The following is a 14,394-nucleotide window of genomic DNA, read 5'->3' on the forward strand; positions in this document are numbered from 1 at the left end:
ATACAGTATTTAGGTTGCAACTTAAATATTTAGGTATCCACCGAAATATATTTATGTTTGTGGTTGTAATGTGACAAAATATGGAAAAGTTCAAGGGGTATGAATACTTTTGCAAACCACTGTAAAAACTTCCATCGCCGCACAGTTTGCAGCAACCTACACTCACAGAAAGAGACGTAAACACTTTGGCACCCACCATCGAATCCTGTGACCCGGAGGATCTCTGAGACGTAAACGGCGATGACGTTCAGGCCGCTGGCTGCTCCCTCGGCCAAGAATCGGATCACCGTTTCAAAAAACTGTGGGAGGGACAGGACTCGTTTGACTCTGTTATCTTACACGGCAACAATGAAGAGAGACAGCATTCTGATCGTGCAGGGGCAAACGAAGGGAGCGTTGCAGGCAGCAACAGGATCACTGACTGCAGCGCAAACCCATTAAAACAGGGAATTCTGGCTTTGAGGGCGGCACCTCTCCATAAAAGAGCTGCTGTGTTGCAGAGTTAAGGGCGACAGCTGGAAAACACCACACTCTGTTCCTTTAAAATGTCCCCCCGCTAACAACAACCCCCTGCCTCTAGCCTTGTCTAGTGTGGTCAAGGGTATCCCAGTAAGCTACACTGGGATCTTATCTGAACCTGTCACACTGCACACAGACACAAGGACTGTCCCGTGTTGAAGCAAGAGTCAAACATCTGACACTCCATAACAGTGGCTGCATGGAGCTTAAAGTCATCTCCATAGGTTTAGGGCTTTAGTGATGGAGGAGCAGCTTAATGTCAGGCATTAAAACAGAAAACCTACCTTGAAAGTGATTCTTTGAACAGAACAGACATAAGAATTTAGAACTAGAGAAAATGCATTTTTCTATGAAAACGTAGTGTAAGTGCGGAGTGTTAAATGTAATAAGTTAATAGTGAAATAGTACAACCCCAGTTCCAATGAAGTTGGGATGTTGAGTAAAACATAAATAAAAACAGAATACGATTTGAAAATCGTTTTCAAYCTATATTCAATTGAATACACTAGAAAGACAAGATACTATATGTTCAAATGGATAAACTACTGTTTTTTGCAAATATTCCCATATTTTGAATTTTATGCCTAAAATGTCCCAAAAAAAAAATGGGACAGGGGCAACAAAAGACTTGGAAAGTTGAGGAGTGTGTAAGTAGTAGTTCTTTTGTTAGTTTTAAAATAATCTTAAAAAATATCTTAAACCTATTCAGTGTTGCAATCACAGAATTGCACTGGGTAATCGATTTTAGAGTTTGCTTTTGGTTTGGGGGAGTTGAAGGTTTTTTTTGTTCAATGTTTAGTGATATAACTTTTTAATTGTGTTTGGACAGTGGCGTGGGGTGTTTACGTATTTTTTATTATTGATTGCAAAATGTTTTATTTTGTATTGTTTTTATTTTTCTGTTATTTTTTTTCTTGTTTTTATTATTGTCGGATGCTGTTTTGTTTTTATTATTAGGAGGACTGCAGATGTAAACTAGCCTTAGGCTAAATCTGGTGCAATGCATCAAATGTTTTTATGTTTATGTTTTAATTGCACATTGTCCTCATAAATAAAATTCATTCATTCATTCAAAAACACCCATTTGGCATAGGTTAATTGGAAACGGGTGAGTGTCATGATTTGGTCAACCTCTTTGGATGTTTCACAAATGTTTTATTCATATGAAGAAATTACTTATTAGAAAAGTGTACTTCAAAGTCTAAAGTCTGCAGCACCCTTTTCCTGAATGAGTTGAATGTTGATAATCAAACGACAAAGTGTGCAAAAGTACTTAGATCATWAAAACATGAAACAAAATTTTAAAGCAGGAAAATGGTGAGAGTGTTGATGCAGCGGCCACACTGTTAATGTGCATCAAAGACAAGGATCCAATTCTGAAGAGAACGGTGAATTTATTGCTGCAACGTTATCTGGAAGACCTTGAAGAAATATTATACTGCTGCAGTTATTTTACAAGGTGGAGATCAGTGTGCAAAATTGCTGCTTTTGCTTTATTTTAAAACAAAATTATTCCTATATATATATATTCCATKTTATCCGTTTATGAGTCAAGTTCGGTCATAGGGAGGTTTTTACACCAAATGGGAGTTAAATATGGAGTCTTTTTCTGTGCCACGGATTGTTACACACACCCTGCATGTTGCCATCTGAGTCACAGTCAGCTACTTATTACTTTACCAGCACATTAGCAACCTTATCTAAACAAATTCCCCGGGTTAAAAAAGCTGCAGCCTAGCATGCAAATAACACAAAYGTGCTTCTACATTCTGCTCTAACTACAGGTGAGACATGGGCCTAAACGGACCCCCGCCCCTCCCACCCAGGACAACATGTTGAAGACACCCCGGGAGGTTCCTTACCATGGCCATTGTTTGGACGTTCTCCTGACCAAGCAGTGACTCTAGAAACAGCACTGCRCTCTGAGAAGGGATGGAATGGAAACAGAGATGTGGGGGTGGGGGTGCGTGTGTATGCAATGGGTGTGTGTTGGGGGGGGTGGGATATAGAAGAAACGAGGGCAGAGAAGATGCAGGGATCAGGAGGAAGATTAACAAGTTAAGGAGAGCAGAAAGAAGAATGTGTGTGAAGGGTGAAGGAGTGGATGGAGAGAGGCGACAGCTGAAAGTTAGTTTTGATCCAGACAGTTAGAAAAACCAAGAATTAGGGCTGCACAATATAAATAAATGTATTATTGCAATATCGACGTGTATCGAGGGCTACAACAAATCGCAAACACCAAATGTACGGCAACAACATACAGTATATAACAATCTGATGGACCCCTAAATGCTTTGACGCAAAGAAAAGGAAACATAAACACACAAAGAAAGTTTTTTATGTTTCACAACATTAAGGTAAGATTAGCTGTATTTGTAAATTGTTAAATACTTTGGATATTCTTTCAGCCAGATGTGTCACTAACATTGGTGCTTAGTATATGGAAAGGAAAATATTGAGTCTCTTCGACATCATCCTTTATCTAGAATCGTCAGCACAACCTTTGATCTTATAAACTTAAAGGAATGTTTAGACCTGTTTTAGACAAAAAGCGCTCTTTTTTAAATGTTTTGTAGACTTTTGAAAATGTACAGCAGAGAGCTTCTTTTAACTTTCCTCAACAGTCATTACCAAAATGCTGGTTTCCAATTAATTATTTAAATCAACGTGTTTTTGTTGGGACGTCAAGTTGACATGGCGTGTTGAGCCTCGTTTCATGTGCTGATGGGATTCCCAAAGCTGGGTTCAGCATCCCATTGTGGGTCACGATGCACCAAGCAACGGTCCCCAATTGAGCTTCAGAAATCAAAAAATCTGTTATTAAAATTTAGGTTTTGTTTTACTCCTTGTTGGTGCTGCCCCTGGGATTGGAATCTTAAAGCTATAATACAGTATTTGAAATATGTATAATGTCTACCACTTACTTTGTAATACAAGAGAGAAGCAGGGTCATGTTTTGTTGCCAAATATTACAAAACATCTGGATAGTCTTGGAGCGTGATGGATATAAACCAGGGGTGCCCAAACATTTTCCCTGAAAGGGCCAAAATTAAAATCAATCTGAGGGCGGTGGGCCGAATGCAATAATATAATACACAAAATGTAAATACTTCAAGTAAAGTTGTATTTTTTTATGATTAAGCTAGCAGCCAGTGCAGTTGCCCACATTTTTTTTTTTTTTCAGCCCATGGACATGGAGAAAATTCAACGTTTGCTCGGGCAGCAAAGGCTCATGGGACTTTCCATATTTTTAAAATGTGAGTATATGGGGTCTTATAAGGTGTGCAAATCTAGATATGGACTTAAATCTAATATAAATGTATCTTGAAGTTATTTGTATTTTAAGTTTAATCTTAACATAATTCAAAGATAAAGTGAGCACCATGAGTTAAGACTATCTGGCTACAGCTCCTTCTACCTATAGTTGGACCAATGTTTGAAAAGACTAAGTGGTAGGGTTGGGCAATATTGGCAAAAAAATAAATCACGATTAATTGTGKTATTTAGCCGATAACGATTAATATGACRATTAATCCCCTGGTGTCCCTTATATTCTAGTCACATGACCAATTTAGTGGGAAAGATTTGCTCTTCACAAAAATCTGTTCCAAATTGTGTCAAAATTACTTCAGGCACATTTGTAAATTGTGTTGATAGATAAATTACAGAACTTTTTTTTAAATATTCATCATATTTGAAGCAGAGAGGAGCAACGAGTGGACTCTGCCTGCTGACATTAATCGTATTAATCGTCAAGTGCCAAAAAGTAATCGATTAATGTTTTTCTGACGATTAATTGCACATGATACGGTTATGCCCAACCCTACTGAGTGTAAATATAGTTTTTCTACATAAGACAGGAGATTACAATCTAATAACCAGGACAACTGCTAGTGGGCCAAATCAAATGGCTTGGCGGGCCAAATTTGGCCTGCGGGCCCCACTTTGGGCACTTCTGATTTAAACAGTCAGAGGGAGCAGGACGAAAGCATAAAGCTAAAGTTCTTCTCTCTTCTATGAAAAGAAATGGCGACTAATGATGTGAGGATGAGAGTCGACAAGTAGGGTAATTACGGGTAGAAAATGGCATGGTAAAGAGCCATAAAGCTACAGTTGGCAATAAGAGCATATAAAAATTAGCTGAGATATTCTGTACTCTGATAAGTTTCAGTTACATTTACCCACAAACAATCAGTGAATGATACAGAAATTGTTTGAATAATAAAAAAATGAAAAACACTGAAATTTTGTGTATTTTGACAGATATCAAGGCCTTAAAAGCTTAGAAATAACTGATTCAGATCATAAAGGCCAAAATGTGGAGCACATGGTGAGTAATAGGAGTACCATGTTGGCAGAAGTGAAAGACAAAAAAGAGAAGTGTTTTTTTTTTTAAAAAGTTGGTTTATTACATCTGATGTCATCGCAATATTTAAAAATATCGCGATTATTTGTTATTTCCCCTCCAAATATCGTGCAGCCCTAAAGAAACGCGTTCAGAGCGAATAAGGCAGGAAGCATATGGAGACCAGTGAGGAGCTGCAGTGTACCTCAGCGGCGGATCGGATCACGTTGGTCCCCAGAACCGACTCGGCGTACCGCTGGAGCTCCTGGCAGGTCCCGGTGATGACGGTGCGCAGCGTGACCACCGGCGGGCTCTCGGACTCGGCCCGCTCGGTTTTCGCTCCGGCTCCGGAGCCGCTCAGCTCCACGAGGAGGAGAGCCAGCGCGGCGCAGGTAAAGAGCCAAACCCGAGCCATGATGTGTGGAAGGAAGAGGGAGGAGGAGGTGGAGCAGCTTTCAGGCTCGGAAACAAAAAATAAATAAAAAAAGATCAAAGACTTAAAAATGGCTTCTGTTGGCGGGAGGAGACGGAGAGGATTCAAACCTGCACCTCAAGGAGAGAAATGTGAGAAAATAAGACTCCAGATGATTCAAACATCCGGTTTGGTGACTGGTTTAAAAAAAAAACGCGTTGGTCTATAAAATCCCAGTCAGATGTAAATGATCGGATCACCTCTCCTTTTAAACACGGACTATATTTAGTCCCAGCAGGAGTCTAAATATAAAGATCTGATCTGCAGCGAGCATGCACAGTTTACATGAAGAAAAAATATTTAAAATATAACAAAAAAAATATGTAAGAATGGACGTGAAAAAGCGGCGGTGACGCTGCAAACCTTCAATTTAAATCTTCTTTAATTTGCTCCGAGCTGCACAAGGCGCCACTTTTAGAGCTCCTTTAGTCTCTGATCCTTCATCAGAGGCTCTGCTGAGGAGGATTATTTTAAAATGTTCACAGAAAAAAGAAAAATGGGGGAAAAAATGTAACYCCTCCTTGCTGGTTTCCACTCCCTTCCTTCCAGCGCTCTGTTTCCATCCGCGACTGGATCTTCAGGAAGGAGGGGGAGGGACGGTCCAGGAATAAACACAGAAATGCATCATGGGACTTGAAGTGTAATTACTTCAACCGCCTTCATAACTGGGGTTTAAACCTTTTATTAAATCACGAACTAATAATTTTAAATTTAAACCTTGAAAGTACCGCCATGCAAGATCACGTGCGATATCGCGAGATGCTAATAAAGCTTAATTGTTTCCATCTTGAACTATTTTGACCCCAAAAGTTAGTAGCAGTGATTATGTCCTGAAAAGTTCATCACGTGGCTCATGTGATATTTTGCTAACAAGGCTCTATACTTAATGGCAACAACGTTAACAAAGACATTACTGCTCAGAATATGTTTTATAAAACTGACCCAGTTACATCATTTCTGTTTTCTAAAGTGAGTTGGCTGCGGCTGCCATCTTGGATCAGGTTGACTAATCCATCGTAGCACGTTTCATTCAAATTCATTCATTAAATATTTTGCTAACACACACACAAAATTGAGAGGAAAAAAACATTTGTCTGTTTTCATCTTTCAGGTGGTTGAGCGACAATCAGAAACGGCACAGTTTGAATATTAGTTTAATAATAACTAACAGAATATCTATTTAACCACAATGAACTAGAGTTCCTTTCTCTCTTTTGTTTTTTTTAAATGGAACATTTACAACAAACACTTGCATGAAATCTGCAGAACTAAAAGAAATGGGTTTTTGTTCTCTAGAAAAGCCTGTTTTTAAAATAACGCACAAGAAGCTTCCTTCAGTCTGTGATGAAACGATTCGTTCTGCTCCAATAAACACAAGTGAAGCTGTGGAAACACAGGAGCGCACATCAGTCATGCTTTTAAAAATATTTTTAAAGTCAACTTCAAGTCAACAATATCCTGTAAAGGACAGGGCAGGCCGGTCTGGCTCTTGCTTCAAACAGAGTTTGTCCACTTCTTGTTTTCCTGACCCTCTTCGTCCCGAGCGGACCGACTGGTCATGGATTTAACCGATGTAAATGCGATGGAAGTCGTTGGCTCCGAAGGCGGCGTTGCACTTGGGGCACTTCCTCTGGCGGGTGTCGTAGCGTGTCTTGACGCACTCGAAGCAGAAGACGTGGAAGCACTTGGTCAGGACGGCGTCCTTCACCCGAGAGTTGCAGCACGGACACGTCAGACGAGCCTGAGGGGGAGAAAACGTTTGGAACAATAAACTCTGAAGACGAGTGGTTTATAAGGATCAGCTGTAGATGTCTGGGAACAGCAGCTGGGCATAATAATGTCATAATAAAGACATAAACCTGCTGACTGCTTAATGGAACGAACATGGATTATTTGTACGTAAAACTCATTTTATTTAAAAATTTATTTACGAGTAAGAAAATTTAAAAAACCTGCTTTAACTACAGTGGACTAARTCAAAAAGAAGAGTGAAATGTGGAGCGAAATCAATAAAACAAATTAAGTTTGAACTTTTACACCCAGTAATCTCACCTTGTATTCACTAATTTCTTCATTCAGGATATCGTCTCCGTTGCTGATTTTCTCAGCCGGTTTCTTGGCCTTCTCAATCTTTATCCTGAGTTTGGAGATGTCYTCCTGTAAATCAAACGCACACAAAAAGATTCAATATCTGCAAAGAGAAGTCTGCCCAGCAGATTGTGCTGTTGCCTCAGTGGTGTGTGCTCATGACTAAATCCCTCACCCACAGTCGTTGACGTTTTATATTGTGAAGTTCAATTACAAAACAAAAGAGCTAAATCTTCTCAGCTGCTTCACTAATTAGAAGAGCAACGACATTAACATGCAACGTTATGCATTAATGGCAGGATATTTAACATTAAAAGTGGCCATCATAAACAACAAAAACAAAACAAGGAAGAGCATCTCATTAAGTTCAGGAGGAGAAACTGTAAAGGCTGATTTATWATCCATGAGGCAGATTTAACTACAAACTCTTCTCATTGACAACAGATTAACAGATTTATTTTTAAGTCTAGCAGTCTTTCTGGACTGGACATTTGACTATACTATAGAGAACTATCTATCACTCTTATTATACATTAATGCATCTTWTTCATAATCATCAACCTACGGTACACTGCTGCTGTCGTATTAATATTTAATATTCACTTTGCATACTGCTGTCMTATTGCTTTATTGTGAATAACACTGTAAAGAACACCGCACAGATATATCCTGGTATAGTGAAGTATAATGTGTATCTTTCTGTATATTCTGTACTATGTGTAAATTATATCTGTGTAGTGTTAATACTAGAGAAACACAAATAGCAAATTGTGTGGGTCAACATACTTGACCAATAAACCGGATTCTGATCCTGATTTGTTTTGCTTTTGTATACAAGTCAACCCACTGAGGTGTTTACCTGTATCTTGATTAGGGCTGCTACTATTAGTCGACTAGTCACGATTATTGTCGACTATTAAAATCGTCAACTAATTTAATAGTTGATGCGTTGTTGTTTTTTTTTCTAACTTTGTTTTTCTCTCCAAACTTCTGCAGCACCTTCCACTGCCGCGTCTGCCTTTCTGTCCTTGACACACATGCACAGTAGAGTGGTAATTAGGGCTGCCACAAACGGTTATTTTTATAGTCGAGTAATCGGTGATTTGTCGACTATAAAAAAATATAAAGTTAGAAAAGAATGATGCATTAACTATTAAATTAATCGTTGACATAATCGTGACTAGTTGACTAATCGTGGCAGCCCTAGATCCTCAAAAATTTGTAATTTTCACAAAAAATCCGCACTACTTACACGATACAGAACATGGGGTGGAGATAACAGTGTATGCGAGGAGATGGGGAAGGGTGGTGAACTTTAATTATATATTTTTWTGTTCTACAGGCTCTGAGATGTGAAATTAATTTGAAGCTGAGTTTATTTTTTTTAATCTGTGATTTCTCTATAAGTCGGTATCCCTGCAAAATGAGAGTAAATCTGTGTAATTTACAGACAAACTCTAAGTTGACGTGTATGAACACCTTTTTCACCTCAGTGTGAAACTGATGCTGTAACAATAAACACGCCGCAGCTCCAAGGTTCTTTGTGATTTCTGTGATTGTTACCTGAGCTCGTCGGGCGTTGAAGGACTCCTTTTCCCTGGAGATGCTGTTCTCGACCACCTCCTCTCTGACCAGTTTGAGCTTCTGCTGAACCTGCTCCAGCTGACCCCGCAGCTCCTCCGACTGCAGTGCAGACTCCTGAGCCTGAGGGACGAGGAGGATGTCTAAACCRTTCTGAAGAGAAGCATGGGTCTGACTCTGCTCAGCGGCTCGGGGTTACCTTGCGTTTGTTCATGTCCAGAGCTTGTGTTCGAAGCGTCAGCTCTCTCTCAGCAGTGCTGATGGTGCCCTGCAGGAGGCGCTCCTTCTCCTCCAGTTTCCTCACAACCTGCAGCTGCGCGTCCACCTGGACATAGGTGCAGCAGCAAAACACTAAACACTTCGCCAGAGRTCAACATAAACCTCAACAAAAACATATTAACAAAATAAATGAGGGAAAACTTTAATTTAAATGATYAAACATAAAATACAAAAATGATCTTGCTGCATCTGTGRTTTTTGTTGTTATTAAGGATTTAAAACATTTAAAACAGTCTGATAAATGACTGAAGGTTGCAAAGATTACTCTTTGAAACTTTGCTCCAACCTGAGTTTTTAACGTGAGGAGTTGGTCGGCGAGCTCCTCCTTCTCCTCTTTCAGCAGCTTGTGGATCTGGTTGGACTTGATCCGCTCGCTCATCAGCTTGAAGTTGGCGTCGTCCTTCTCCCTGAGCTGCTGCATGAGGCGGATGTTCTGTTCCTGCATGTCCTCGAAGGCCTGGCCCGTCACGTCCATCTCGCTCAGCAGCGCGTCCTCCTCCTGCGCAGAGGAACGAGCATGGAAGAACAGAACCGAGAGAGGCTGCCGAGCGGGAGAAAAAAAAAAAAAAACCAACAACGGGCAGCTCACGCACCTGTTTGGCTATGGACAGCTTCTTGTTGAGGATGTCGATCTGCTCCTCCACGGAGCGGATCTTCCTCAGGGCCTCTTCGTCGGCCATTTTCTTGCCCTCCCTTCTCTCCCTCTCCTCCAGCTCCCGCAGCCTCTGCCGCAGCTCCTCTGCCTAAAATCAGAACAAGATGTGTTACTTTCATGAGAACTCTAAAAACCACATCTAAATATACAATAAAGAATAGTTTCTTTGTTTTAAACAGAAATGAGTGCATCCTTCCAACTCGTTTGTTTAACTGAGCGGACATGATCACCTCTGACTTGGCCTTCTTCTCTGCAGCCATGAGCTGGACTTTGTCCCTCTGCTCCTTCGGTGCTGATCGGTACATGTCCAACAGCAGCTTCATCTCCCTCTGGGACTCCTGGGCTTTCCTGCACAGTTACAGTCAGAGTCTTACTATTTTTATAAAAACTTTCTCAAACACACACAAAAAATAAAGAAATAAATGGCTTCACACAGAAAGCAAGGAGATTGTGCAGCTGTAATAACTAATTTCAACAAAGTATTCTGATTCTGATGTGTGTGTGCATGTTTGTCCGTTAGCAAAATATCTCATGAACCAGAACATGGATTTTACTGAAACTCTCTAAATGTTGAACAGCTAATTAACTTTAGCAAACACAACAATGACCGTCATTTTTTCAGATATTGAGCAACAATTTAGCGTTTCCTGAATCTTCCAAAGAAAAAGCAAACACTTGTTTTTAAAAGTGTTTATCTTCCTGTTTGCAGCATTATGTCAGAATGTAAAATAAATCTRAACATACTTGAGCTCGGTTCGAACGATCTTCAGCTGCTCCATCTCCTTCCTCTTGGATCCTCCGACCACAGAGAGCCGATCTCCGRTTAACTCCTCCGCCTGGCTGCTGCTCCCCGGCTTCTCCTTCTCCTCCTTAATCATGCTGCTGCTGCCCCCGCTGCTTCGGGGGGGCCTCTCTCGGTCCTTTTCCTTCTCCCGTTCCCTCTCTTTCTCCTCTTTCTTTATAATGTCCTTCTTCTCCTCCTTCTCCTTTTTGTCCTCTTTCTCTTCTTCCTTTATGGTGGCCTCTGGTTCGACGCCGGGCTCCGTTTTGACTGCGGTGCCTTCAGAAAGACAACCAAACAAAAAAAAAAAGTTTAATAATTCAATTCAGATGCAACTTATTACAATATGAATTCTTAAATCTTTGTCAAATAATTTACATTTCTTCCAACTTGAACTCAGATTTTATAGTTAACTCAGTTTTAGTTACCGGTGCTGCTGGGTGTTGAGGAGTCGTCCGGCTCCGTCTTCACTGCAGCTTCTCCAGAAACAGCTGGAGTTGTCGGAGAGGTCGTCTCCTCCTTTACGTCCATCTCTGTGCTCGACTGCGACTGGAGAATAGCGCTGCCCTTTGAAGCTCGAAGCTACGAGGTGAACAGATGTCTTTAATAAAAAAAGCTCATAGTTTCTTAATATTTTCTACTGCTGGGATAAAACCTGCCTGGTTGAGCTCAGCTTGAGTCTCTCGTAGTCTCAGCTTGTATTTCACCACCTCTCCCTTCAGCTGCTGGTTGTGGGTTTGCAGTGTGCTGATCAGGTGACGCATCTCCCGGTTGATGGGACCTGAAAGAAAAGAGCGAGTCAGAACGATTTAAAAACAAACAAAARACACACAAACTGGTAAGGGCTTTAACAAAGCTGGTGCATCTGATTCACATGTGTCAAAAYCAAGGCTCATGGGCCAAATGCAGCCCACGGATTCCATCGGGCCCACCAAAATAAATTTTTTTAAACTTCATTCAAGATGAAAATAGTTTTTATACCAATGGTAAACTTATAATATAACAAAATAAGCACATTTAAAAGGTGAAGGATAATAATACTTGTCCTGCCCCTGAGCTGTTGGTTCCTGTAGCCCACTGAGCAACTCAGTCGAATCATCCCATATTAATGTCTTAAAATAAGCTGCTTTAAAGCCAGCATTGACCATAAACTACATCTCTCATAATGCATGTCGATAATGCATGGGAACTCCCTGTTGGAAAGTGGGAAAGTTCAGAGTTCAAGACATACTACAAGTCAACAGTGAGTAAAACTCTCTTACTTTTACTAGTTTTTCTGAATTATTTATTTCTCATTTAGTCAGTCGAACGTGTAGTACTTTTCACTAGCTATGTTTACATGCGTAAAATTCTTTGATCGGACGGAAATGTATTCGGATTAAATAATCGGAATGTATCATTTACATGGGCACAATCCGATCATGATGAGCGTTTACATGCACCAGGCTTTTATTCAGAATAGAAGCACTGACATGTACAGTTGTAACTTTCCCCAAAAAAAAAAGAAGAAAAAGTTCTACTTCCATGATGAACATAAACAAACAGCTTCTGAGCTCAGAATGGACCTGCAACAGGTTTTAATAATGGTGGAGACATTACTGCACTCTGTGGTTGAGCTGCAGGTGATGCACGGACTTTTTATTTTATTTTTTGCGAAGCGGCGCAGGCTGTTTTTCTTCCTTCTTTATTGAATGAGAGAACGGGAGGAAAAGTTCTGTGCTGCTGGAAACAGCGCTGCTGACCCTCCCTCCACAGAACAGCAGAAACCGCTGGATGAAAGTCAGCAGACATGCACAGTCAGGTCAGTTTAACATAACCAGAATAAAATGATCAGATTAAGTGTTTACATGCACGCTGTTCGGATGATCCATCTCATTCCCATTACAAATTCATTGGTATTGAGCTGAATCGAGTCAGAATAATCCGAATGGGGTGTTTACATGATGCATTTTTATTCTGAATGGCCGTTTAATCCGATTACTTATGTTCATGTAAACGTAGCTAGTGTTTTTAGGTGGATGTGTTAAAACGTTGTTTCTATGCAGGAAATACCAAGTAGTGCTCCGTTATTATTTGTTAGCTGTGCTCAGCCGTAGCAATGAGATGAAGAACCTGACGATTTCTGTTTAGTCAAAGTATAAACATGAAATGTTCATTACGACCGGCCCTTTGATGGCCACCATAAGGCTCACATGGCCCTCAGTGAAAATGAATTTAACCGTGATCTAATTGCTCGTTGTTTACCTGCTTGCTCGTTGGCTGCAAGAGTCTGCTCAAATTCTATTCGTAGCATCTCATACTCCTTCTTGACCTGAGCCAACGTGTCCTCCAGCTGAAACACTTCGGTGCGAACCTTCCTCTGCAGAGCCACCTCATCGTTCTGCACTCGAGATGGGATGGAAAATAAGGGAAAAAAAGAAAGCTCGCTAACGACATGAAACACAAGCCAAACTCAACGTACCTCCATGTGCTCCAGCTGCCGAAGCCGGGCCGTCCTAGTTGTGTTGAGACGGGCACGAGTCTCATCTAACTGAGCCTTGAGGATCAGGGACTCGTTGTAGAGCACAGAGAACTGGGACTGCAGGCAGCGGTACTCAGAGGTCTCTCTGACCAAACCTTCAGCTCGGCTCAGCAGCTCCGTCTGAGACAAAATACAAAGAAGAAATCGGAGACAAGAACACAATTAAAAAGGTCAAGCATTCCTTGTCAGAATGCACGTTGCCCACCACCTATTATGAGGGCATTTAAAACTAAAAACCCCATCTTATCTTGAAAAGGGGTTGTTTCATAACCCTTTTGGTCAATGCGAAATTTTTGAGTAATCAATTAACTCTGAGGTCTGTACAACAGAATGAGATAAACAAGTAGACTTTTTTTAGAGATTTAAAATTAACCACAAACATTTTGAAAGAAAATTTACATTAGCAAAAAGAATTGTTCAYACACTTTTCCCACAGAAAAATTCAAGCACTTTCCAAGCATTTTGAAGGTAAATTGTCAAACTTTTCCATGATTATACTTCGGAGCAGTCTGCACCTTTCCCCGTTGAGCTTTATAACCACAGCACACACACTACTCCCTATAAAGTCCATAAACAATCCATAATACTGTGCAACTAAACACAATTCTGCAGGTTTTAGTTTTAATATGAAATGGACATATAGACAGAAGAAGACCAAAAGACAGATTTTTTTTGCCAGATCCTTTTTAAATTTATTATATTTATTCAAAAATGTAAATCCTTAGTGCAACATGTTCCAGTGAGAAATAGCTCTAAATATAACCAGATTTTTAATGCATTAGTTTGGGGCAGAGGCAGTGTGAAAACAACAGAATAATGTTTTGTAAAAAAACAAACATGTCTGTTAAAGGTGGGTGTTAAGTGTAAAAAAAAACTCAAAGGTTTTCTGTGAAATCCTCAATCACCAATTTGCAATTTACCTGCAAAGTTGTAAGCTAGCTTCAATTTAACATTCCTTCCCTATACTTTAGCTGGAGAGCACCGACTCTCCCGCTGCACACAGCTACAGGTCCTATTTGGTCCTAGTTTCAACTAGGAATGTGCGATATGGCAAAAAATTCATATCACGATATACATTATGATGAGTGGCGGTAACGATATATATCTCGATATAAAACTTATAATAGAAAATAAATAAATCACACATTAATTG

The 14,394-nt window shown here is 40.2% G+C and overlaps 2 protein-coding genes across 3 annotated transcripts in view; both read right to left on the bottom strand.

Annotated features, from left to right (window-relative positions):
* LOC106517303 (uncharacterized) overlaps positions 1-5,899 on the bottom strand; it is a 6,870-nt gene extending 971 nt beyond the window's left edge. Inside the window, exons 1-3 of one of the 2 annotated variants that reach the window (XM_014008068.1) lie at positions 5,070-5,899; positions 2,382-2,441; positions 197-299 (exon numbers count right to left, since the gene is read on the bottom strand). In XM_014008068.1, the coding sequence (XP_013863522.1) occupies positions 197-299; positions 2,382-2,441; positions 5,070-5,279 (373 nt within the window). In that variant the 5' untranslated portion in view covers positions 5,280-5,899. The remainder of the gene's footprint in view (positions 1-196; positions 300-2,381; positions 2,442-5,069) is intronic. The other variant, XM_014008076.1, reaches the window with a different exon arrangement.
* A 574-nt stretch (positions 5,900-6,473) lies between these two features.
* Positions 6,474-14,394, bottom strand: part of rnf20 (ring finger protein 20, E3 ubiquitin protein ligase) — an 11,681-nt gene continuing 3,760 nt past the window's right edge. The window contains exons 11-22 of the mRNA XM_014008046.1: positions 13,182-13,361; positions 12,965-13,100; positions 11,380-11,501; positions 11,149-11,302; positions 10,684-10,999; positions 10,170-10,287; positions 9,878-10,027; positions 9,571-9,783; positions 9,205-9,330; positions 8,988-9,128; positions 7,389-7,493; positions 6,474-7,077 (exon numbers count right to left, since the gene is read on the bottom strand). Coding sequence (XP_013863500.1) covers positions 6,901-7,077; positions 7,389-7,493; positions 8,988-9,128; positions 9,205-9,330; positions 9,571-9,783; positions 9,878-10,027; positions 10,170-10,287; positions 10,684-10,999; positions 11,149-11,302; positions 11,380-11,501; positions 12,965-13,100; positions 13,182-13,361 — 1,938 coding nt within the window. The 3' untranslated portion in view covers positions 6,474-6,900. The remainder of the gene's footprint in view (positions 7,078-7,388; positions 7,494-8,987; positions 9,129-9,204; positions 9,331-9,570; positions 9,784-9,877; positions 10,028-10,169; positions 10,288-10,683; positions 11,000-11,148; positions 11,303-11,379; positions 11,502-12,964; positions 13,101-13,181; positions 13,362-14,394) is intronic.

This window comes from Austrofundulus limnaeus, unplaced genomic scaffold (assembly GCF_001266775.1).
Source record: "Austrofundulus limnaeus strain Quisiro unplaced genomic scaffold, Austrofundulus_limnaeus-1.0 Scaffold1, whole genome shotgun sequence".
Lineage (NCBI taxonomy): Eukaryota > Metazoa > Chordata > Actinopteri > Cyprinodontiformes > Rivulidae > Austrofundulus > Austrofundulus limnaeus.